At 51.0% G+C, this 24,764-nt stretch overlaps 3 protein-coding genes across 6 annotated transcripts in view; 1 reads left to right on the top strand and 2 right to left on the bottom strand.

Annotated features, from left to right (window-relative positions):
• Window positions 1-24,764, bottom strand: part of S100B (S100 calcium binding protein B) — a 132,681-nt gene that overhangs the window by 12,844 nt on the left and 95,073 nt on the right. The gene's annotated exons all lie outside the window — the stretch shown is intronic.
• USP40 (ubiquitin specific peptidase 40) overlaps window positions 1-24,764 on the bottom strand; it is a 411,887-nt gene that overhangs the window by 368,544 nt on the left and 18,579 nt on the right. The window lies entirely within an intron of this gene.
• PRMT2 (protein arginine methyltransferase 2) lies at window positions 9,380-22,350 on the top strand. 2 transcript variants are annotated; one of them, XM_069103082.1, is made up of 11 exons: window positions 9,380-9,515; window positions 11,723-11,801; window positions 13,456-13,563; window positions 14,438-14,620; window positions 14,766-14,927; window positions 15,691-15,855; window positions 16,094-16,269; window positions 19,146-19,275; window positions 20,093-20,264; window positions 21,011-21,060; window positions 21,991-22,350. In XM_069103082.1, the coding sequence occupies exons 2-11, from the start codon at window positions 11,736-11,738 to the stop codon at window positions 22,015-22,017; spliced, it is 1,239 nt and encodes a 412-aa protein (XP_068959183.1). In that variant the 5' UTR covers window positions 9,380-9,515; window positions 11,723-11,735; the 3' UTR covers window positions 22,018-22,350. The 2 variants fall into 2 exon arrangements, with proteins under 2 accessions (XP_068959183.1, XP_068959184.1); XM_069103083.1 differs by lacking the exons at window positions 21,011-21,060; window positions 21,991-22,350 and adding an exon at window positions 19,408-19,544 and having other exon boundaries at window positions 20,093-20,232.

Below are 24,764 nucleotides of genomic sequence, written 5' to 3'. Positions count from 1 at the left end.
AAAAATTCTCTCCAAATTAAATCTATTCTTTCTCAAGAATCACTAGTTGAGATAGATAAAAAGGATTCTTATTCTATTTTTTTTCAGTTTTATTTACTATCTTAGTACTTGCTTAAGTGCCTACATTTTTCATTTTTGCTGTATTTTATTATTTCAAGACCGCCATGTCCTGATATAGACAGACTTCCCTTCATATCTCCATTCGAGTGTGTACATTATGTGTCCATATTTCTTGGACCTTACTGTGATTTTTAAGGTCCCCTGCCTTTTTTATTGCAAAGGCACAGTGTTTCAGCAATGCCAAACCATCTGTGGCAGGGAAGTGTCATGGAAAGCCTCCTAGATGTAGAGTCAGAACCACCAAGGTCCAGATCTTCTCTCTGTCCCTCACTGCCTAGGAAGCCTTAGGGAACCACTTCAGCTCCCTGGGCTTCAGCTCCCTCATTTGTAAAAGGTGGGATGTGGAGGACCAGACAGCCTCTAAGGGCCCTTCCAGCTCTCTCTCTATGAGAAAATGAGTCCCATGAGGCCAAGTGGCAGAGGGCGAGGAGCCCCAGACTGGAGTCAGGACCAAATTCTGACTCAGAGCCTTAGCACCTGTTGCTGTGTGGCCAGCATCTTCCTCTCTACTAGCTTAAACTAGCCTCAAGGCCCACCCTCTCCAGGTCCAAATGATGCTTCTCTCACCTTTCAAATCACAATCTCTTCTTTAATGCAAGACAACCTGTATCTGTCTATATATAAAACTTTAGAATGACTTCCAAACCCTGCTTCAATTTAGTAATTTATTCGATAGACACTTTTTAAGTGCCCATGATGTCCAAGGCACTGTAGATACAAAGACACAGACTCTGCCCTTGAGGTATCTGCATCCTACTAATAGGGAAGGCTGACACGGACATGAAGAAGTGTGTACAAAATGATAAAACCCATTTCAGAGGGAGTGTCAGGGAGGCCGCCGCCTCATCTCAGCAACACTTTACTCATTCATCTGAGGCAAGTTTTAGGAGTTCATTACCCTTATGTATATCCTAGATGGGCTGACCACCCCTTTAACTGCTCTGGGCTCATTTCTTTTTTAATTCTCTAGGTTCTAAGGCAATAAAGGGTCATGTTTCGTTATTCCCCAATAAATTAATAGAAATACATTATCTCTATCATCAATTAGTCCATTAGCTCTTAGCCCCCATCTCCAATTTTTTTCACTAACCCAGAAAAATTTGTTTTCATAAGTTTTTACTCATCCTTTCAATATAAAACTCCCTAGTGTCCACAAATAAACATTAATACTACTTGTTACACAATTTATTAACCACGTGAAAAACAAAACAAAGACATATTTAAGCATTTCAAGAATGAATCACATTGAGAAAAGAACACGGCTAGTGTTGCTTCTAACCATCGACTGCAGCTACTATGACCCCTCGAGTCTAGAAACAGTGCCCCCATTCAGCTTTCTCAAGGCTGTGGTCAAAGTCTCCCAAGAATTCTCTTCGAGATGTCTTCTCAATAGCATAAGAGTTAAGCATAGATCGTAAAGAAATTCCTCCAGTCCTTCCAATGATCTCTCTCCAGCAATAACAATCTGTCTGACATGATATTAATCTTCTTAGGAAGAAAGTTCTCTTAACCCTTTATCTGTCCCTCACACAGTCTCTCTGTCTCTCAATATGTGAGTTAACTTGCCCAAGGTTCTATTCCCTCTTGAAGATGTCAGTGTTCATAGTCTCCATGGAAGAGGTTTTCAAGCTGGGGTTATACATACATTCAAGAGTCCAGCACAGAAAAGAAACCACAGAATCTGGGAGTTGGAAGGACCTCAGAGGCCATTGAATCTAACCACACCTGAAAAACAGAGGCAATTCCCCTCTAAAATATCTTTGATACAAACGGTTGTCCCAGTTTTGCTTGATGAAGACTTCCCGTGAAGAAAACCCCCAAAACCCCCTTCTGAGACATCATGTTCTGCTTTGGAGTGGCTCCAATTGTTAGGAAGGGTTTTGTTACTTTTCCCTTATAGCAAACTGTAATTCATCAAAGACGTTCATCCTTTATTTAATGGAGAGCCTGGTGCAGATGCCATCCTAGGAAAAGACCCTTCAATATTTAATGTTGGTTAGGTTGTCCCCAACCTGACTAGGAACACTGTCAGGACCAGATCTCAGATCCTTTCAGTAAGTTTTTATGTTACTTCTCTGTGATTTTTGACAGAGCACCAAAGCCCAGCCGGCTGTCTCAGAAATATGTATATATATATATATCATTGGTTACAAGGGGAACCAGGAAATAAGCAAAGCATAGGATCGCTAAGGCTGTCCTAGCAGTGACTTCAGAGGTCACTGAGTCTACAAGTGTAATCCTTCTCTGAGGTCCAGGGAGGTGAAGTGACTCCCGAGAAGTCATTCCGATAGTCAGAAAAGGGCAGCTAGATGGCTCAGTGAATACAGCACTGGAGCAGGAGTCAGGCCTCAGACACACACTACTTTCTAGGTGTGTGGCCTTGGGCAAGTCACGTAACCCCAACTGCCCTGCCTTCCTCCCTCGAAAAAGATCAAAACACCAGATAGTCAGAAAAACAATGCAAAGTACTTAAGGCTTGCACAGTGAGTCTGTTGTATAATTTTCTTCCATGGAGAGCACTGCAGATATTGAAATACTGTACATATGTGAAAAGAATAGGTTTGTTAGATAGGAAAGGAACTCAGTTCTCTATGCAAAAAAATAAGGAATGAAGGAAAAAAGGTATGGCCTAACTACGAGTGGTGAGGTTAGAATTAGGTTTCAGGTTCCCTTGGTCTTGTCTGTCTTGGAAGATGCAGCCACCAGCTAGTATCATTTTTAGGAAAAGTATCCTTTCTTTCAGATCAAAGAATCTTGGAGTTGTATAAACTTGCTCCTCACAGTAAATGGTTCTATCACAGACCATCAAAGAATGTTGTTTTTCTTTCTTTCTTTCTTTTTTCTTTCTTTTTTTTTTTTTAGCATAAGAGATCTACTTATGATTCAAATATTCAGGGTCTAAACAAACAGAGAATGGAATCATTGTCCAAGTGTTTCTCATGCCACAGTACGAGGTCTAATTCCGAGGAGTCTAATCCCAGGAGGCCTAGATATTTGGCAGATTGGGTGGGCAATAGCTGTGCTTCATGGATATCATCTTCTACTATTTCGCATAACAACAAATTCCATGAATTTATTTGCCTTCTAAAGAACCATTCTCAGGATGCAGATTGTCTCCCCAAACCCTTTGGCTATTCCACAGCCAATCCTGCAATTTCAACTCAATTCCCCCAGCCCTCCTTTAGAATGAGCACAGCTTGCACACTATATCAAAGCAAAATTTGGAACAGACCACTGTACTGCCAGGCAACGGAAAAGGTATCTGGCCGTAAAAACTGGTGTTTGCTTTGGACCCCATGGCAACCCTACTCGGCTAGTACAAAACAACAAGGGCTTTTTTTCCTTCTCCTTACTTTCTTTCAATTGTGAAAAGGGAATTGGAGCTGATAAATACAGAGCACACTCCAAACAAAGATGGTTTTCATCGCATTCAGGGCTAGTGAGCTTTTGGTGCCTAGCAAAACTGTGTCACTGGAATGAGACAGGAAGCGTCTGAGTCAGGCCTGATTAATGTTGGTGAGAATGAAAACCTTGGTTCTACCCCTTCTTAGAATCGCAGCATAAATATCTGTTCCCATTATTCTTTATATGATTTATGCATCTCAGGCAAAATAATAACAAAACTCTATTTGCCTATTTAACTGATCATATTTGCTTACTTAACTCTATTAATCAACAGTAAATACATATCACTTAAACATCAGAACATAGATGAAGGGGATGGGAGGGGGGAATATAGGTTTTTTTCTTTCTTTTTGAAGCTCTAGCAAAACTCCCTATCCTCCGCATACACCCCAAAAGTCTTCCTGTGATGCCACCTCACAGAGTTGGGCTAACCTTGGGCTCTTGTAATCTGAGCCAATGGGGCACATGTTCTAGCTGGCCCTACTAAGCTCCATAGAAGGTATGGGGTTCAGACTTGGGATTTAACTCAGAGAGTTGGACTGTGACCCAACTGCCAGTCATGTAAGCTTCAGTCTCATCAACAAATGGGCTGGAGAGGGGGAGGATTTTTCAGTCATAACTCCCAAAGTCACTTATAAGGAAACAGAGGCGCTGTAAACTGCCATCAGGGATGGGGAACCCATGCCACCAAAATGATGGACCCTTGGGGTGAAGCATCAGTGAGAAGGAGCCTAGAGATTGTCATTTATAACAACAGAGGGTGCACCCAATACTAATGATGCCCCTGAAATACTGAAGTATGTCGACAATCTAGGACACAAATGGGCATAGAATCCCATGCAATGTTTTTTGGGGTTTTTTTTTTTTTTGCTTTTTGGAGGGGGGAATGCAGGTTAATTGGGGTTAAGTGACTTGCCCAAGGTCACACGGCTGGGACGTGTCAACTGTCTGAGGCCGGATTTGAACTCAGGTCCTCCTGACTCCAGGGCTGGTACTCTATTGACTACACCACCTAACTGCTCCCCCATGCAATATTTTACAAAAGTTACCAGGGTTATTAGGAAGAAACTAAGAAAGACAGAATGCCTAAGATTAGGTAAGAAATGTGACCCAAAGAAGGAATAAGAAGATATTTCTTCCAACTTATTTGTAGAGGTGAGGGGCCACGGGTGTGGAATACTGCATACATCAGACTTTTTTAATGTGCTGTTCAGTTTTGTGGATTTTTTTTCTTCTTTATCGTAAGGGAGGGCTGGGCTGAGTAAAGACATACAATGGGAAATGTAAGTGATGCAAAAACAGAAGATATCAATAAAATAAATTATGTAAAATATTTAGGCAAGAAATGAAAACTTTCTATGTAGAGCCTGTGTCAGATTACACGCTGCCATGGGAGGGAGGGGTTGAAAAGTTGGAACTCAAAAGTTTGTGGAACTGAATGTTATAAGAATAAATAAATAAGGGCAAAATAAAAAAATAAAAACCTTTCCATATTGTTAAAATGTCTTTGTAGAATTAAAACCCCACGAACCACAATGACCTATGAAAAAAATAATACATATCAGAGGTACAAATAATGAACAGATTTTGGAGCTGAACACATGCAAATTTGGTTTTTCTACCAATATCTAAATGATGTTGGAATAACAGAGAAGTCAGTTTTTTAAAAGCCTTTTTATTCTTGAGTCAAGATAATTTCCACATACTGGAATTAAAATAAAGGGAAGGAGGCATTATGGGTAATTCTTAGAATAAGTGCAATGACATTTCTACAGGTATTATCTCATGATTATTTTTGGTGTCTAGCCAACCATAGAGAGGGCTATCCTTGTAAGTTTCACACAGAAAAAGTCACACGTAAGTTTGCAAAAGGAAAAAAAAAAAACTAACTAAAAATGGCATCCAGAACGAAGTGATGGTTACGTACCGTCGGAGCATTTTGTCGGGGACACAGAACTCAGAGCAGCAGACTGTTTGGGGACAAGAGGAATTTGGGCAGCACCTCGTGAGGCTCTTAGATCAAAACTTCAAAGGTAAAATCCCAATTGATGCTGACATTGAAAAACAAAGTAAATGGTACATCAAAGAGATGTTTAAAGGGCAGCAGAAAGCCGACCATCCGCAGGTGGGGTCCGCTCCCCTTCTCATCTGGTCCAGAGTTTCTAACTGTGCCTGCGTCTGTCGGGTACTGGCCTTTTCCTATGGGAACAGTTTGGTGGCTGAATAGGCTGGGGGAGGAAAACCATTTGTGGAAGGAAAACCGATTTTCTGAAGACGGATTGAAAAAAGTCTCTCAAATAAAGCGCGTGGGAGACGCGGGTTAGAGCCAACTGCCTGCTCCCCACAGGCATGAAAGTGGTCTCAGCCAAGCTGTTGGCAGACAGAGCAGGAACCGATGGGGTGGCACCTGCGGAGCGCCGCGCCCCGACTCCATTTGAAGGGGCGCCTTTCAAGGCTGGAACTGACCAACGGCTAAATGAAACGCCTCTCTGGGCGCGGTGCTGACTGCGGGGTCCACCGTACAGGGAAGGGGGGGTCTTGGATTTTACTGCCTCAGGTAGAGACTGAGTCACTGAGCAGGCTGATGTAAGGCGGGAAGATGAAGAAGCGAAGAAAGAGGAGGGAGCCGAGCCCAGAGTCACCAGAAGCTGGAGAGCGTTTGCGGCTGACACAGCCCACTCTTCAGCGGCTATTCTGGGATTTGCTTATTGGAAGCGAGGCGAGGCTTTGCTGATGAGCTGGAGCAAGGCCGGGCTGGAAGCAGAAAGCTCAAATTGATGGAGCTGTCCGGGCTTGTTGCTCTGTGCTGCCATCTACCGCTGAGAGGCCGGGCTTGCGCTGTCCTCCATTGGCTGGGGGTTGTCGGGGGAGAGGGGTGTCTGTCCTGCGTTCAGGAAGAGGACTGTGACAACAGGGAGATGATGACGTGGCTTGCCAGTGAGTTGGATTTAAGCGAGTCAGCGCTGTGCAAAGTCATCAGCCTCACTTTCTCTTCTGGAATCTTCTGGGTCCATGGCCGCATCCTGGATCTGGGGGTCGTGGGGAGATGGCTCGGGATGTAATAGAAGACCCTGGCCCTTTTAAGCTAAGATCTTTTCAGGTTCTCACTTTGAGTGAGGCAACAGCCATTCAGTGAATGACCTCTTTCAGAGTGAGTCCAGGGAAGTCCCCTTTAATAAAAACAAAGAAAGAAAACAAACTGGGAGCACAAGACCCTCTGGTTTGCTGGCCAAAAGAGAGTTTCTATTGACGTTCCCTCTGAGCCAGGAGGACCCCAAAACAACCATGATTCGGTGGTGCTGGGGCAGGGACCTATTGTTGACCAACAGAAGGTCATGAATCTGGGAGAAGGTCGCCTTTTGCAGGTCTAAAGAGGTTGGCAGCTGTTTGCCTTAAGGGAATGGCCTGTCACTGAATGAACACAATACTGTCCCCCCTCAGCATCCTATGAAGGGCTGCTCAGAGAAAAACAGGGTTGGCACAGCATTGTCAGAGATACTAGAGGGGTCTGTCAGTTCCTTCTCTGAATCCTTTTACAGATGAGGAAACTGAGGCAAACAGTTAAGGGACTTGTGCAGCGTCACCCAGGTAGGAGGTGTCTGAGGCCAGATTTGAACTCAGACAGATGAGTCTTCCTGACTCCAGGCCCAGCCCTCTGTGCACTGTGGTGCCACCTGGCATTACATGAAAAATGCCCTTAAGATTCAATTGCATCCATTGCCTAGTTTTAAACAATGCTTATCTAACCTTTGATAGGATAAGGAAAGGATCTCTTTGGTGACTCAGGGTCACCAACCAGTTCATTTGAAAATCCATCAGACAGGGAGTAGTAGTAAGCTAGGTAGGAGACATGCTTAAATCTGAAAACAGCCTTGATGCTGCAATGAGAAGAAATGGCGGGTTTGTTTCTGCAGAACGTTTGGAATGTTTCAGGACAGCCCATAATGCTCATGTGATCCTGGAATCTGAACAGCCTGACTTTTGTGCTGAAAGCAAGCAGTTATTTGTGACATTCTGGCCACGTGACAAGAGGGGAACAGAGGGAGCCCCTCTGGGGCACCGTGCAGAGTGCACATGTATCCTCTCTGAGGGGCAGTTTGCTTTTGAATGCGGAATCCTTGGGGCAGTTTGGAAAAAAACTACTGACGGCTGAAAAATTGCAAGAACATCGTGCTTCCGCCGGAAGTGCCAGAACAGCCAGAACAGATGTGTAGGATCCTGGCCATGTCAACCTATGTGCAGGAAGCAGAAGAAAAACTCCTTGTAACCTGATTGGGCAGCTCACTGCTCCCTAATGCAAATGCTTGGATTCTCACCATGAAAGCCCACGGACCCATGCCAAGTCAGAGAACCACTGAACAGGGACCACAGCTAGAACCTTACCTCTGCCAATCGGTGAAGAGCAGAAAAAAGCTGGAGAAGCAAAGACTGTGCCTTAAGGATGTGCATGGGGCCACTAGCAGACCAAGCACCAGGCCTGGAGTCAGGAAGGCTTCTCTTTCTGAGTTCAAAACTGGCCTCTGACTGCTTCCCACTAGCTGTGTGACCCTGAGCAAGTCACGCCACCCTGTCTGCCTCAGTTTCCCCATCTGTTAAATTAGCTGGAGAAGGAAATAGCAAGCCATTCCAGTGTCTCTGCCAGGAAAACTCCAAATGGGGGTCACAAAGAGTCAGACTGAGTGAACAGAACTTGCCACTGACCAATAGAGAAGTATCATGACTAGCTACTCATTTTTGTCAATGACTTAAGCAATTGGAAATAAGAAATGCATTTACATTGTTCAGAGAGCTTGCATACTACCACATATTTGGGTGAACAAGCATTTTTCTCACTTTATATCAAAGTTGAGGAAAAAAACAATTAAGATTATTTGTTATTAAGCAAAATATGGTAAACATCTGTTCAAATAAAAAATCCAACATCCAAATGGTTCATACATTTGAATGAACTACTTATAACTTATTTAAATGTTTTGCTTGACAAAATTTGCCAAACAAAAGAATTCAATATGAAATCTCATAGATAACAGTAGGCATATAAAGTTCTGGATGATCTCTTTTAATTCTTGTTATTTAATGACTTATATAGACTTTATATATTTTCATGTAATTATTTAAAATTCACAATTATTTTATAGTTAGTTGTATAATTTTGCATCGAGTTTTCCTAATTACAGGTGGAATGAAATTATTTATAATCACAATGCTATGATGTAAATTTTAGTTTGTGTTTGGGGCAAAAGTTATTAATGCAGCTCTTACTGAAGCGAGCTACACCAATCTCACGCGGCGCAGCACCTAGAAACACGCACAAAACGGCCTCGCGCGGTGCACGGAACAGCAGGGGGGAAAGCGGCGCGTGCGCAGATGGAGGGAAGACACCGGGCGCCCCCAGCCCAGACCGCAGGGGGCAAGGAAAGCCACCGGCCTGAGGCCAGCTCCAAGATCCAAGCCGTGGCGGGCCCCGTCTAACGGCCCCCGGGCGCCGGGCCCGGTCAAGAGCGCGGACGCTGGGTGCGCGTGTCCGGGCGTGTGCGCGTGTCCGGGTGTGTGCGCGCGCACAGGCTTCCAGCCCCGCGAGACCCTCCGGCTCGGCAGGACAACGCCCCTCCCCCCAGGCACGTGGCAGAAGGAAGCCCCTCCCCCAGGGGCCTCCCTCTTACACTGGAGGAAACTGAGGCCGCGCAGATCTCCGAGGAGGAGGAGCCATCGGCTCCAGAGACCAGGAAGCGATGGAAGGATCTGAGCAAGCGCCTTAAGACTGAGTCACGTGGGTGACTACGCATAGGGAGGGCGGGGCGAAGGTGAGTGGGCGGAGTCTCCTCCCGAGGCCCCGCCCCTGCCCGTTCGCGCTTGCGCAGTCGCCCCTGGCGCTCAGGAGGCGGGGGGGGGGGGGGGCCCCCCCATCCGTGACAGGAGCGAGTCTGGAGAGAGGCCAGAAGAAGGCAGGGCGGAGCCCCTGGGGCTGCCTCAGTTTCCTCATTTGTCAGGTGCACTGGGGAAGGAGGGGGCGCGCCGGCTCTCCAAGACCCCCTCCCTCCCCGCCCGCCCGTTTCCCTCTTTATGAAATGCAGGGGTGGGGCGCGGTACACAGTAGGCGCTGCGTAAATGGCGATCCTCTGGATAGACATTTATGAAGCGCCCACTGCATACCGGCAGAGGCAGGAAGGGCTGCGTGCGGTCTCCAGGACAGTGCTGACCCCTGAGCCGCCCCCCACCCCTCTCCCCCTCAGTTTCCTAGCTTGTAACTGGGGCTCCACAGCAGCGACCCCCCTCCCCCTTGCTCCCTGGCCCGCAGCGGGGCCTGCCGAGGGTCTGTACCAGCCCCTGCTCTGGGGATGGGGGCGGGCAGAGGTCTAGAGGGAGGCAGGACCCAAGGGGGCCGAGCGCCCCTTCCCCGCTGCCTCCCGAGTCCGCCCCGCCCCTCCCACCGGACCTGCCGCTCACACTCAGCACTCTCTTGTGGGAGCAGAAAAGCTGGGCGGGGGGTCGCGCTTCGCCCTGGGGTCAGTCTTTGGCTGGCCCGGACCAGCCTCGGGGCGCCTCGGCCACGGGGGCAGCAGCGGAGGAAGGCGCGTCCCCAGTGACCTCGGGCGGCTCCCGGGCTCAGCCCCTGGCCGGCCTGGCCTCAATGTCCCTTTCGTGGCCTTCCTCAGGGGGAGCCAGGTCCTGAGCCGGCTCCGGCCCGTAGGGGGGCACACAGCCTCAGGTCTGTACCCCATCCACCCTCAGGCTGCAGCCTGCCCAGGAGGATGGCTCCTGGCTTCCCTCCCTCCGGCTCAGCCCCGTATCAGGAACCAGGACTGATGCCTGATGACCCCCTGGGGTGCCCTCGTGGAGGGCACAGCCCTTTCTCCATCTGCGGTCACTTGTGTCAGCTCATCCCCAGAGGCCTGCACAAGCCACGGAGGAGGAGGCCCCTGCCGGGCCGTGATGCTCTGCAAGCTGGTTTTCCTCAGTGCCCATAACGAGGCTTACGTGTCTGTCCAGGGCTGCTGGGACTGTGCAGCCTGTCCAAGCCGGGACCAAGGCCCTCCTCACTGCTAGGAGGCTCCAGCACGTTCCAGAGGCCTCATCTGTCTAGTAGATGGACGGGGGGGAGGGGGGCAGAGTGGAGATGGCACGGGTCCAAGCCCCAGGTCTGCCCTGATGGATGAGTCCTGACACCCGGGCCAGTCCCCAGCATCGTGGCCTGTACCTGCAGAGTGGGGGGAATCGGCTCCTAACGTGGTGTTCCAGGGCAGCCATCAAGCCCTCTTGGACTCCAAAAAGGAGGCCTCAAGGTGGCCCTCCATCCTCCGTGCAGACGCTGCGGGTCAGGGTCAGGGCCAGTGGGCGGTCTCCTGCGAACACCACGCCTGGGCTCTCCAGGTGTTTGCTGACAGTCTTCCTATGAGAGTTTTATCAGGAATCAGAGTCAGATCTGCTGGACCCCAATCCATGGGTTCTTAGTTTGGGGTCCATGAGCTTGGCTTTGTTTTGTCTTCTGTTTAGCTGGCCATGTTTTGGGACAGTTGCTTTCTTTTGTAACCCCACATGTCCTCTGATTCTGGGAAGGCCTGCCCAGGGCACACAAAAGATGAAAACCCTTGCCCTGGTCTCTTCCCTTCGTTGGAAAACAAAATCTTTGTCCTATCGTCGGCCCCTTTCCAAAGGGCGTCCACGAGTGACCCAGCAGTCGCTTCTCCTGGTTCTTTCAGCACCAGCAGACGTGGTTCACTGCGCTGAGGGGCTTGAGCCTCCCCCAGGGCAGCTGGGGACTCTCTTCTGGGCATTCCCTCTCCGCCAGCCATCTTTGTTCTGTCATCCCTAATGCAAAGGTCATCCGTTCATTCTCTGTGACGGAGGAAATGGAAGCAGGGTCACAATTAGCTGGGTCCTCAGTGCTGCTGACTACACAGCCACCCACTCACCCAGTGCCCTGCACCAGGCCCTGATTCAGCCCCCAAATGGCCCTGAGTACCTAGCTGCCAGACTAGAAGGATGCCCCAGCAATGACCGGAGAGCAAAATACAAGATGTGACACATGTTTTAAGCCGCCTTCAGCCCTCCTTGAGGAGAAGCAAATGCAGATTTGCCTTTTTCATTGGTTTCTTTGGGGGGTGGGGTGGGATTCATTTGGTGTAGGGCATAGGACGGGCTTCAGAATGGCAATAAGCACAGTTAACCATCGGTGCTTTCTCTCTCTTCTAACTAGCAACTGAAAGAAGATGAAACAAGAAGAGGAAGATCCCCGTAGCACAGACCCTCAGAGAGCTGCCCCCAGGGAGGCAGAGGTAATTTGGGAGCTTGGATGCCTGGGGGTAGATGAGAAGAGGGGTGGTCCTACTGAGTGCTGAGACTCAGCCCACAGAGGTCATGTCGATGACCCTCTTCCAGGGCTTAAAAGGCAGGATGACCCTTGGCTCCAAGAGTCATGGTGCCCATGGGATGCCAGCTCTGTCAGGGCCTACCACGCTGGAAAGGCTTTGCAGACAGACCCATTAGGCAGCTTCAAGGAGGCCTGCCCCTGGGAAGTGGGGCTGGGGGCAGCCACACTGATGACCTTGAAGTCTGTATGCAGAAACAAGGATAGACCCAAACAGCCCAAGCTTGTGTATACATGCTCACTCGTGGACGATGTGTGTATGTACCCTCATTTAAGCCTAAAGGTTACATGGAAGTCCACATGCACCCCCGTCCCCCAGGCCTCCGCCAAGATCAGTAGAGGAGGGGGGATTTTTGTTTGTTTGGCTTTACCAAAAGTGCTTCCAGATTGTCTCCTCCTGGCAGAAAGCTGCCTGGACTCCTTAGAAGAGAGATTCCATTGGAAAAACTAAGCACAGCCACAAGGACCTGGCTTGATTCAGAGCTGTCTTAATAATAATAGTGATTGCCGACATTTCTGTAGAGCTATGCGGTTTGCAGAGTCTTACGTACAGGGGCTCAGTGAGGTGCCATTATTATCCCCATTTCACAGATGAGGAAACTGAGGGTAGTTAAGGGCCTTCCTAAGACCCCATGGCCAGTATCAGGAGGAGGGATTTGAGCTTCTTGACTCCCAGGCCTTCATTCAGCCACAACACTGTGCTGGCATTTGGATGGCACCATGGCCTGCATTCCTGGGACGGCTCATTTGGGACCAGATAAGGGTGCAGTTGGATTGATGTCAGCCAGAATGCAAATCCACGAGGGTGCATCTTGAGAGGCCTCTCCCCCAGCCTCATGGCTAGCCGGGCGGGCAGGCTGTTGGTATTTGGAAGACTGCCTCCCCAGGGACCTTGAACAGGGGTGGGCAGGAAGGAGGAAGAAAAGGTGAGGTCGGAGAGGGGGAGCAGCCCAAGGAAACCTGAGAGCTGCGACACACCTGTGCTCACCCCCGCGGTGACTTTGTCATGTTGTGAGGACGTTGATGGGGCTGACCAGGGATGGTGGGAGCAGGAGCCTCCTTCAGAAATCCGTCCCAGGGTCAGAGGATGAAAGCCAAGACAGACCTACTGGCGGCCTTTTAGCTCAGAGTGGGTCAGACTGGATGGTCGGCTTACAGGCTTAAAGCAAGCGGACTTCCCACATCCACTGCATCCTGTGAGTCACCGTGGAGCAGACAACCCATTCACCAGTGGAGGGGAGACCTGCTGGCGATCCTGCCACCTTTGTCCAACCAGCCATCGGACTCCCCCTCAGCCAGAAGACTTTGCAGATGAAGCAACCAGTCTGCCCCACAAGACACATTAAGAGGCATCTGGAAATGGTGGTGCCTGCTGGCCAGCCCTTGTTCACAAGCTGTACTTGGGGGGGGCGGGGAGGGCAGGGAGCGTGGCCCTGAGCAGGCACCAGTCGTTTAATGAGTGTTTATTAAGCATCACCTGGATGCTCATAGCAAGCCTTTATTGGAATACATATGGAGACATTCCATCCCAGCCCCCATCTTACTGCCTTGGTTTTGTGCAGAAAGTGGGAGAAACCGAAGAACAGAATGATGAAGACCCCGAAAAAGAAAATGCAGAGCCCAAAGAGGTTGTGGCCATTGCGGACTACGCAGCAGCAGACGAGACACAGGTAAGGATGGGCAAGCCCAGGCATGACATCAGCCTGGCTTCCTGACACGTCCCTGGGCACAGATTTTGATGTGAAGGATAGCTGAAAGCCATGCCCTCCTGAGGAAGTGGCGGGGACGCCCTCTGATGGGCTGCTGGCGGCTGGGGGGGAGGAGGGACCGGGAGCAGAGACACGGAGGCGTCAGCCAGAATGACTGAGGGGTGGTCACCACACACATACACATGCTAAGGTCTCATGTCTCATCTCCCTGGCTCCCCCTCCGCAGGAGTCCTCTCTTTAATGGGTTGAGCTAGTCAGACGTTGGCACCTCTTTCCAACAGCAACCCCACCTGATGAGCAGAATGATGTGGGGGGGCTCTACAGGCCTCAGGAGGGAGGCCTGACTCTCCTGCAGGAACCAGGGCCTGGGACAGAAGCTGCACCCAGAGTCTTGAGGGGCAGCCTTGCCCCTGACTTCTCACCAGCTCTTGACCCTGTCACCAGGCACCCGAGCATGGAAGATGGGCAACCCTGGGTGGGGATTATCCAGGTGCCCAGTCTTTCCGAGATTGATAGGAGCCGTTGGTCAAAGCCGATGCGTGTAGCTCCTAAGGTGGCCAGCTCTGCATCTTACACGGTTGTGGGCCTGCAGCTCTGGGGGTCATGGCCGCAGCGGTGGGGCCCGGCTGCCTCTGACATCATTCCAGCCCCCAAGATGTCAACCTTGGTACCCACTGAAGGTCGCCACAGACAGATGCCAGCAAGAATGGCGTCCCTTTGTCCAGGCATACAGACAAGCCCTGTTCTAGGGAGGGAATACCTTGGTGGTTTTCTTCAGAGGCTTCATTAGGCAGTTTCTGGCTTCATGGGACTTCCTTCCTGCCTCGTCTTCCAGTTCAGTTTCTGCAGGGGAGAGAAGCTGCTCATGCTGAGACGGGTGACAGCCGAGTGGTGGTGGGGTGAGCAGGAGGGCCGCTGTGGGTACATCCCTGCCAGCTACGTGAGGGAGAGCTCAGAAGACCTGGAGCCCGAAGACACATGGCAAGATGGGGAATATTTTGGCAGCTATGGAACCCTGGTAACACTTCTTTGTGGGAAAAAAAATCTCTCTTTTTGCTTTCTATTTCCTACATCCCAAAGAATCCTTCTGCCCCCGCCAGTCCTTGGTCACAGCTGGGTTACCTCAGCTGGCCAGCATTAACATGGGCACCCGTTTCCTTTAGAAACTCCACTTGGAAATGTTGTCAGACCAGCCAAGGACAGCTGCGTACCCCCAGGTGATCCTGCAACACAGAGAATTTCTGGAAGACAAAGTGATTTTGGATGTTGGGTGTGGCACCGGCATCCTCAGCCTCTTCTGTGCCCATCACGCAAGGCCTAGAGCAGTGAGTAAAAACCCAGCGGGCAGGGCCTTGTCTCTGGGAGGAGGGAACTCAGTCACCCACGTCTGCTGCTGGGTATGAGACCCTAACCTCCCAGATGGGGACCTCCATCTGCAGCTTTCCGATAGTCTTAGGGGAGCATTGCCTGGGGCACTGAGTGACAGGATCTGGAGTCTTACAGTGTGTGTGAGGAGGCCTGAAGTGGGCCTGGATGCCAAGGCACTCCCTTCCCTTGGTCCCCTGTGTCTCCCCCACCAGAGAGCCTCCCACTGAGGTTGTAATGGGTGACTGCTAAGGTCCTTTCTATGCCCACATACCGGGCTTCTACACCCTGGGGTCAGAAAATTGAGAATAGGCAGGCCTTTAAGGCCTTCTGCTCTGGCCTCCGTGATCTCATGGACCTCCAGGAGGTTTAGTGGTTTGCCCAGGGTCTCGATGGTAGCAAAAAGAGACAAGATGCAGACCCGGGGCCAGCTCTTGTCCCACTATTTTATACTTGCAAAAACCCATGGAGGTGGGCAGTGTGATAGTTCTGGTGCCAGGGCTTGCCTCCCTGTGGTCACACACAGTTACTGGCAGCCGAGTAGCCTCCACCATTAGGGATGACATGGGCCAGGAGGAGCAGTGGGGGCAGCCTGGGCCCTCGGGTCCTGCTCTGGTTCTCATGCACAGCTCCTGGACAAGGTGGAAGACCCACATAGGGGTGTTGGCACTCACATGCCAGGTGCCAGCCACGCAGTGAGGGTGCCCTTCTCTGTGCCCACAGGTCTACGCCGTGGAGGCCAGTGAGATGGCCCAGCACACCGAGCAGCTCGTGCTGCACAATGGCTTTGCAGACAAAATCACTGTCTTCCAGCAGAAGGTGGAGGATGTGGCCCTGCCGGGGAAGGTGGATGTGCTGGTGTCCGAGTGGATGGGCACATGTCTGCTGGTGAGGGGGGCCCCGTGACCGAGGGCAGGGAGTGGCGCAGGCCTCGCCCTCCGCAGGAGCAGCGCCTGTTTATCGAGGCTCCGTGGTGGGAGTGGGCTCGAGCTCGCCCGGGCCCTGACTGGCCAGAGGTCCCTTGGACACAGCTGCCCCCGGGGGCCAGGGAAGGGGCCAGCACAATGGCCAGAGAGCAGAGGTGGCAGCTTGTTGCCTCACTCGTGCTGTTTTTCTCTGTCTGTAGTTTGAGTTCATGATTGAGTCTGTGCTCTATGCACGGGACAAGTGGCTTTCCCCCGATGGAGTTATTTGGCCGACCACGGCCGCGATCCACCTCTCCCCCTGCAGTGCCGAGAAGGCCTATGACCACAAAGTCCTCTTCTGGGACAGCGCCTACGAGTTTGACCTCAGCTCTCTAAAGTGAGTGGCCCCACAATGAGCTGCCCGCGAGGCCACCCGGGCCCGTGGGCTCCGACAGGCCGGACGATGCACAGTCAGCTCACTGGGTGCAGGTGCTGGCCAGGCAGCCTGGTGAAACCCCAGCCGGGGATGAAGGCATTGTCGGAGCTGCGCATCTGGGAATGGCTTATCCCTGCTGGGGAGAGAAGGGACCACCTGGGCCAGGGAAAAGAGGCAGCAGACCTGGGTTCAAATCCTGCTCCTGTTACCCCCCCCCCCCCGACCTCGAGCAAATCAGTGCTCTGCTCTGGGCGCAAGCTCAGGCCTGTAAGGGGGGATCTTCATGTGGGGGGAGGAGTGGCTGGTCTCCAGCTTCCCCACACCAGCCTTCAGAGGTTTTCCACACAATGGTTAACATCTCTTCCTTCATCCTTACCTCTACTCTGTTTCCTTATGGGTCCCTCGGCTTCCATCCACATCCCACATAAGGCTCCCTCTCTGTCTGTCTCCCTCTGTCTCTCTTCTCTCCTCTCCTCTTCTCTGTCTCTCCTTCCCCTCCTCTCTCTCCCCTCTTTTCACCCCCTCCTTTCTTTCTCTTTCCCCTCTTTTCTCTCTCTTTCCCTTTGTCCTCCCTTCTTTAGGGATAAGCCTGAACCAGTCACACCTTCTGTACTGTCTCCTTTGGATTGGAAGGCTTCTGTCATTTTCTTGGGGATGTTGCAGCGATTCTTTCCTCTTGGGTAGGGTTGGGGGTTGCAGCTCAGCCTGTATCTGAGGTGTTTATTCTGGTCTGTCTGCACTCCCTTCCTCGCCCTCTTTGGGAGCACTGAGAGCTTTCAGTGGGCAGGTGTTCAGTAAAAGTTTGTAGTCATGAGTGGGAGTATGGCTTTATCTGTGAAGCTTACTCTTGTCCTTGTACAGGAGCAGACAGAGTGAGATGATGGGTGGGGGGGGGGGAGAGTCCCCAAAGAGCACAGCCCTCAGTGCACTCTCGGGGGATCATCTGGGCCCGGCTGTCTGCTGTGACAAAGCCTCCCAGTTCTTTGAGTGTGATGCACATAGGCTGTACCTGTTGTCCACCACATCCCAGTATAAGAGGGACAGAGCAGTGACACCCTGACTCGGAAAGGGAGCTTCTTAAACAGAGGTCATCGAATGGTGCTTGACTTGGAATGTTTTTTTAATTTATGTATTTACTTTTAGTTTACAACATTCAGTTGCACAATCCCTTGAGTTCCAAATTTTCTCCCCTTCCCTCTCCTCCTTCCTCCCCCCATGGCAGCGTGCAATCAACTAAAAATCAAATTCTACAGATACCTTCACATTAAACATTAGTCACGTTGTAAAGAAGGGTTATAACCAATGAAGTGAACAGTGAGAAGAAGGAACAAAGCAAACCCAAAAGAGAGAGACAGCCAGTAGTGTGCTTCCGTCTGCCTCCAGACTCCGTATCTCTTTCTCTGGGTGTGGACGTCTGTCTCCATCAGGAGTCTTCTGGAGTTGTCTTATAGCCCTGCATTGCTGAGAGGAGCCCAGTCTATCAAAGCCAGTCATCACACATACGTTGTGTTTTTAATTGTGTACAAAGTTCTCCTGGTTCTGCCCTCCTCCGTCACCATCAGTTTATACAAGTCTCTCCAGGTTGTTATGAAGTCCGTCTGCTCCTCATTTCTTATGGCACAGTAGTGTTCCATTACACTCGTATACCACAGCTTGTTCAGCCATTCCCCAGTGGATGGGCATCCCCTTCATTTCCAGTTCTTTGCTACCACAAAAAGAGCTGCTATAAATATTTTTGTACATATAGGACCTTTTCCCACTTCTATGATCTCTTTAGGATACAGTCCTAGAAGTGGTATTACTGGGTCAAAGGGTGTGCACATTTTTACAGACCTTTGGGCATAGTTCCAGATTGCTCTCCAGCATGGCTGGATCAGTTCACAACTCCACCAACAATGCATGAGTGTTCCAGTTTTTCCACATCTTCTCCAGCATTGATTATTTTCCTATTTTGTCATGTTAGCCAGTCTTGCTGGTGAGAGGTGGTACCTCAGAGTTGTTTTGATTTGCATTTCTCTAATCAGTAGTGATTTAGAGCATTTTTTCATATGCTTATACATATCTTTAATTTCTTCCTCTGAAAGCTGCCTGTTTATATCCTTTGACCATTTATCAATTGGGGAATGGCTTTTATCCTTATAGTTTTGACTCAATTCTCTGTATATTTTAGAAAGGAGGCCTTTATAGAGCACTGGCCCTGGAGTCAGGAGGATCTGAGTTCAAATCCGGCCTCAGACACAACACAAAAATCTAGCCATGTGACCTTGGGCAAGTAACTTAACCCCAATTGCCCTACCTTCTCCCCTCCAAAAAGATCAAAAAAAGAAAGAAATGAGGCCTTTATCAGAGACACTGGTTTCAAAATTCTTTCCCAATTTTCCACTTCCTTCCTAATCTTGGTTGCATTGGCTTTATTTGCACAAAACCTTTCCAGTTTAATGTAATCAAAGTTCTTCACTTTGCATTTCATAGTGCACTCTATCTCTTGTTTAGTCATAACTTCTTCCCTTCTTCATGAATCCGAGAGGTAAACTATTCCTTGCTCTCCCAGATTGCTGACGGTCTCAGCCTTTATATCTAGATCTTGACTTGGAATTTTTAAAGAGGTAACTAGGAGGTGTTTGAGTGGTGACTTCTCTCTGGCTTGTGTGTTTCCTGGCACTAGCCATGGTTTGTTGGGGCACCCACTCATTTGGGGTATGCTGGGGGGAGCAGACAGTGCTTCCAGACTGAGCCGGCTCCCTTTTGAGGGAGAGGAAGGGAGAAGATGGCTGCTGGGGCTGGGGACGGTGGCCGTCACAGGACCTGATTCCAGCCCTTTCTTCCTCCTTGACCAGATCTTTGGCCATCAGGGAATTTTTTGCCAAGCCCAAGTACAATCATATTTTGGAGCCTGAAGAGTGTCTTTCTGACCCACAGCCTGTCTTCCAGCTGGACATGAAAACCGTGCAGATCCCTGACCTTGAGGTAAGAAGCCTCTGATGTGGGCAGCCCTCGTCTGAACAGTTAGCCCAGCCCGTGTACAGGACACCCCCGGCCCCTTCTTGCCTACCGTGAGGCCGCGTGACTGCAGACCCCCTCTCTATTCCCTCCCCCCAGAAGATGAAAGGTGAGCTCTACTTCTGTATCCAGAGGTCTGGGACTCTCCATGGGTTTTCTGCATGGTTCAGTGTCAAATTCCAGAGCATGGGACGAGACAGACCATAGCTGGTGCTGAGTACAGGACCCTTGGACCCGTGAGTGTGTGGGGTGGCCAGGGCCTGTGGGTAGAAGGCCGACAAGAAAGGCATGGCCGTGGGGTGGCATGGCCGTGGCGTGGCCGTGTTTGCTCTTCTGTATGTTAGTTTACTGGCTTTGGTCAGGGAATTGGATTCAGAAGCAGACTGGGATGTAACTAAGGAAAAAGGAATGGAGAACTCAGAGGCTTTGGTTTAAGACAAACGCTGGTTTTCAAAACTCAGGAAGCAAGACAGAACTTGTGAAGAGAGCCCCGGCTCTGGAGTTAGGAGGACCTGAGTTCAAATGTGACCTCAGACACTTAACACAAAAACTAGCCATGTGACTTTGGGCAAGTCACTTAACCCCAACTGCCCTCCAAAAAAAAAGATTTCTCATTGTTTCCGAGGATTTGGGAGGAAGGAGGGAGGGCTCTCATCCAGTCTCCCCCTTTTACAGATGAGAAAATTGAGGCCCAGGGAGTTTAGACGGCTTGACTCACTCCAGGGGTCAGCCAGTTATTCTAGGAATGGGAGGGGTCCTTATCTGGTGACGTCTTTGCTCACAGCACAACACATTGGAAACAGACCTTATTTATGCTGGACGAGCCTTTGGCCGTCCTCGCTGGAGACGTGGTCACCGGCTCCATTGTGCTGCAGAGAAACCCAGTGTGGAGGAGGCATATGTCTGTCACCCTGAGCTGGACCGTCACCTTCAAACAAGACCCCACCTCTGCAAAGGTACTGGAGAGAGATGGCCCTTCAGCGGCAAACATGGCCGCCTGTAGCTCATTCAGTTGGCACCCGGCTTCTCCCTCTGATATGGGTTCTGGGGACAAAGGAGAGGATTTCTGTTTCCCCAGAGCCTCCCTGGCGCTGGTTAGACAGACCTTCAGGAGGTCTGGTAGTGCAAAGGTAGCAGTGGGTCCATCCATCCGTTAGGCCTGTGTAGGACCTTGCCATCCAGGCTGGAGTCCCTCAGCAGGCATGGGCTTTAGGCAGAGGCTTCCTCTCCCCCACACTCTCTTGTAGAAAGCCTGAGCACAATCTGTGACTGCTGTCACTTTTTACTCCTTTTGGGGCATGGCCTAGAGTCGGCAGTTTCAAGTGTGAAATAAAGTCAGGCCTGGCCCAAGGTGTTAGCTGTGCTCCAGGCCAGCTTACAGAGCGGAGGGATGTTCAGCAGAGCCCTCTTCTCCAAGAGTAGACTTGAGGTCTCAGGGAACTCTGCCAGCAGGAGAATTGGCTTCCTCTGAGCCTGGGCCTAAAGCAGGAGGAAGAATCACCGTCCAGAGGTTCCGGGCCAGGCCTGAGGCTGGTGCCCAGCTGTTTTGTGGTGAAGGGGAGGGGTGTGTCCCATGGAACAGTGTGAAAAAGCCCCCTGCTCACTGTGAAGCGCTGCGTTCCTGTGAGGAAACATCACTGAGTTCTCAAGAACTGGAAATCTGGAGGGCTAGAGTTCATCCATTTTCCCCACTTTGTTTCAGGTTGGAGAAAAAACCTTCCCGATCTGGAGATGAGGCCTGCAGGTGGGATGGTGAGTGTGAGGGTGTGGCTGGGCCCTGCCCTCCTCCTCAGAGGCCAAACTGAAATGGGAAAGTTCTGAAGGTGAATGGACCTGTCCTGGGTCATGCAGGGAGGGGCAGAGGAGCTGCCCACCACACTGTCCTGCATGGCCCCCCAGGCCCTTCCTCCAGCTTCTCTTAGCAACCACAGGTCACAGGACAGCCTGTCCTTGTCAAGCCTCGAGGGTGACTCTCCTGTAACTGGAACTGCCTGGGCCTCCCCGAATCCCTGCCCCTGGGGCCAGGCGAGCCTTTTCCAGTTTTCCAGGCTCTAGGCAGTGACCTGTCAAGGACGCCTTTTGCTGGGGGCGTGGGGGAGAGGAGAAGCCCTTCCTTGGAGTCTCCTGGTCATTCTGTGGCCACAAACGGTCCCTTAGTTCTCGGGGCACCCTCGCTTTGTCCTCACCTCAGGCCTCCCCGCCTTTGGGGACCAGCTTCCTCTGTGTGAGGGGTACTTCTGGTTCCAGTGATTAGCCCTCCCGTGATTCTTGGAGCTTGCCCACCCTCCCTCTGACAGCACAGTAATGTGCTGGGACCTTCCATGCCGTGGGCTCAAGGGGCATCCGCTTTGTCCAGGTCTCTGCTGACCCAGAGTTCTGCTCGGATGTTGTGGGAGGTGCTGGGCCTGTGCTCCTGGCCTTGACATGCTGGGAGCCCAAGCCCAGGCTTTGCGTCGCTGGCGCAGGGGATGGCCGGCCATGTGATTCTGAGCTGGGCCTCGCGATGGAGACCCCACGCACACGACCCTCGGTTCCACCAGCGCTTTCCCAGGGCCTGGCTGCCCGCAGTCCCTCGTCTCTCGGCTTTGTGCCAGTTTGCAGCAGGTTGGGCTGGTGGGGAGGGCATTACACATTTATTTTTCCTGCATCTTCTTACTAGTGATTCCAAGAATTCCTTTACAGGACTGTCAGCGGTTTGCATTTCTTTAGAAAACTGCGCTTTTCCTTTGACTCCTTATCTGCTGGGGACATGTTCCCTTTAAGTTGTTTTGTTAAACTATGGAGTCTGCGTGATTCTAGAAGGGGGACTTTTGAGCCGTCGGTGACGTCATGACCAGCTTTTCTGTGCTAAAAAGGAGGGACAAAGATTTCTCTTCACTGCCGGTGCCTGCGGGCTTAGAACCACCCTTTTCGCAACCAGCCATCCCAAATATGACAAGGCATCTCACCAAAGGTGTTCTCTGATTTGGAAGACAATAAAATCAGTATTTATTTTTACAGGTGTGCAAAATGTTCATAGACTTATTAAAAATCTGTACAACCCTTGTGATGTTTTAGTGATGACACTAAGAACTGGTTTTCTGTGGCGCTTCAGTGTTGGCCAGCTCTCTGCTCGATGGACATTTTATGACTCTGAGGAGGCTCAGGGTTCCAGGGATCATTCCAGTTTACATTAAACCCCCAAGTTAATTGGGGCTCAGAAAGTTAATAAACTTGCCCAATTTAGGAAGTGTCACAGGTGGAATTCAAACCCAGGTCTTCCTACACACACTAACCACTGTGCAACACTGTCCATTGTCCCCACGTGCAACTTGATTTCCTCTAGAATGGCCTCCAGTGACGCCTCACGGATCTGGTGGCAAGAAGCCAGCACTCCCAGGCTCAGTGAAGGGTCAGTGCTTTAGAGGGTATTTGGTCAATGGACAGCAGGATTCCGGTGGGGACTAGCAAGGATGTGAATGTTCATAGGACCCATCACATTGCTTGTGTAAGTTGGAAATACAACCCTTTAACAACTGGACTCCTCATGGCCTCCTGCAAGGCTCCAAGAGCCCAAGAGACCCCAGCCCCTGCCTTCCCGGAAAAGGAGAGAAAATACCTGGTGGAAGGAGCTGCCTGTTCCCCCTCTCGCTCCTTGGCTTCTGGGCTCAGCCCTTCCCTCAAGAGGCCTGGAGGGTCTTCTGTCAGCCCCATGAGCTCCCTGCTTCTCCAGAGGGCTTCCTTTTGCCCCAGAGCTCATGGGACACACCCCCTCTTGTCATTATGCTCAGAGACAAGGGGACCCTGCTGCCAAGGATAGGCAGATCTGGGACACCGCTGGGAGCCTTAGGTCTTCTAAGGGCAGAGCTTCGGCATGAGGAACCTCAGAGGCTGTCGTCTGCCATCCCCCTGCCTTGGCAAGGCATGGCCCATGAACTCCAAGATCCAGGTCGCTGGCTGTATGAGGGGGTGCCAAGAAGGCCAAGGATCCTTCCCGGTGGGGAGGATGTGACTCTTGGGCTGGGCCCAGCTGGTGGGGGAAGGCAAGCCAGACTCCAAGAATTCAGTAATGGAGGTGCAAATGGGGAAGGCTGGACACAGCACTATAGACCTGGGAGAGGCCAGAGAGGCCTGGCTGGTTCAGCACCTTCACTTTGCAGTGGAGGCAACAGGCCCAGGAGCTTAAGTGGCCTACCCAAGGTGCCACAGACAAGAAGGGACAGAGTTAGGACCTCAGCCTCTCTGGCTGAACCCCGGGGCACCCAGGGCAGCAGGTGCACCCAGAACGGGCCCTGATGCCAGCTAGCCTGAATTATCAGCACCAAAGAGGCCAGCATCCTCAGGTGCCAGCCTGCCCAGGACCCATGAGCCTGACTCCGCTGCAGGGGCATGGAGCTGCCCTTGGGGTTCCCAAGGAGTCAGAGAGGAGCACCCTCAGGATGAAACAATCTGTGTGTAACTGCAGGAAGTTAGTGATGCCAAGCCTGAAACTAGGCCTGGGAAAACCAAGGGCAGGCAGGACACCCAGCCAGGCTGGCTGCATAGAGGTTGGCTCCTCAGCTCTCATCACCCAGAAATCTCTCTGTTTTCTGTCTGTCTGCCCCTTAGCCGGATCCCTTTCTCGTCCTGCCTAGCAGCTGGGGGCACCGCTGTGCACAGAGCACCAGCATGGAGTCAGGGGGAGCCAAGTTCAAATCTGGCTTCAGACACTCATGAGAAGGGTGACTGGGTCAAGTCACATCACCTCTGCCTGCCTCAGTTTTCACAACTGTAAAATGGAGACATAACAGCACCTGACTCCCAGGGCTGTTGTGAGGGAAGCTTACAGGGATAGTCAGCAAATTGCTGTACAAACAACAGCTGTTCTTATCCTCATGAGGTAGGGCGCTTAGCCATGGTGGGTATGGGCCCACTCCTACCCAACAGTCTGAGACTACTTCAGACTTTCTCTAGGTCCTCCTCAAGTGCACCTGACCCTCGGTGTCCCCCAGGGCCCCATCCTGGGCCCTCTGCTCTTACTCCTCTATCCTGCTTCACTTGGGAATCTCATCAGCATGCTGATGATTCTCAGATCTACCCTTCCTGCCCCTCTGCAACCTCCAAGCTCACCTCTCCAACTGCTTTTCAGGCTTCTTGAACTGGAGGTCCGGTAGACATCTTAAACTCATTATGTCCGAAAGAGAACTCGTTATCTTTCCTCCCAAACTCTCTCCCATCTTCTCTTTACTCTTATTGTAGAGGATACCCCCATCCTCCCAATATCTCCAGTTCCCAGCCTAGGAGTCACCCTTACTCTGTCACCCTGGACCATATCCAATATGGTGCCAAGGCCTGTCCATTTCACCTCTGCAACATCTCTTGTCAGTTTCACCTCTGCTCCCTCTCTTGTCAATTTCACATAGGGAGCATCTCTTGTTGATTTCACCTCTATGACTGCATCTCTTGTTGATTTCACCTCTATGACTGCATCTCTTGTT

Source organism: Petaurus breviceps, unplaced genomic scaffold, assembly GCF_028583685.1.
Source record: "Petaurus breviceps papuanus isolate PSGF00001 unplaced genomic scaffold, PetGlider_PUasm1.0 567, whole genome shotgun sequence".
NCBI classification, from domain to species: domain Eukaryota; kingdom Metazoa; phylum Chordata; class Mammalia; order Diprotodontia; family Petauridae; genus Petaurus; species Petaurus breviceps.
Note: the sequence above shows the minus strand (reverse complement) of the source record. Positions and strands in the feature narration are given on the sequence as shown.

Coding starts and splice junctions, on each gene's coding strand:
- PRMT2 (XM_069103082.1), top strand. CDS start 11,736: ATGAAACAAGAAGAGGAAGATCCCCGTAGCACAGACCCTCAGAGAGCT. Junction 11,802..13,455: donor CTGCCCCCAGGGAGGCAGAG/GTAATTTGGGAG, acceptor GGTTTTGTGCAG/AAAGTGGGAGAAACCGAAGA. Junction 20,265..21,010: donor AAGACCCCACCTCTGCAAAG/GTACTGGAGAGA, acceptor ACTTTGTTTCAG/GTTGGAGAAAAAACCTTCCC.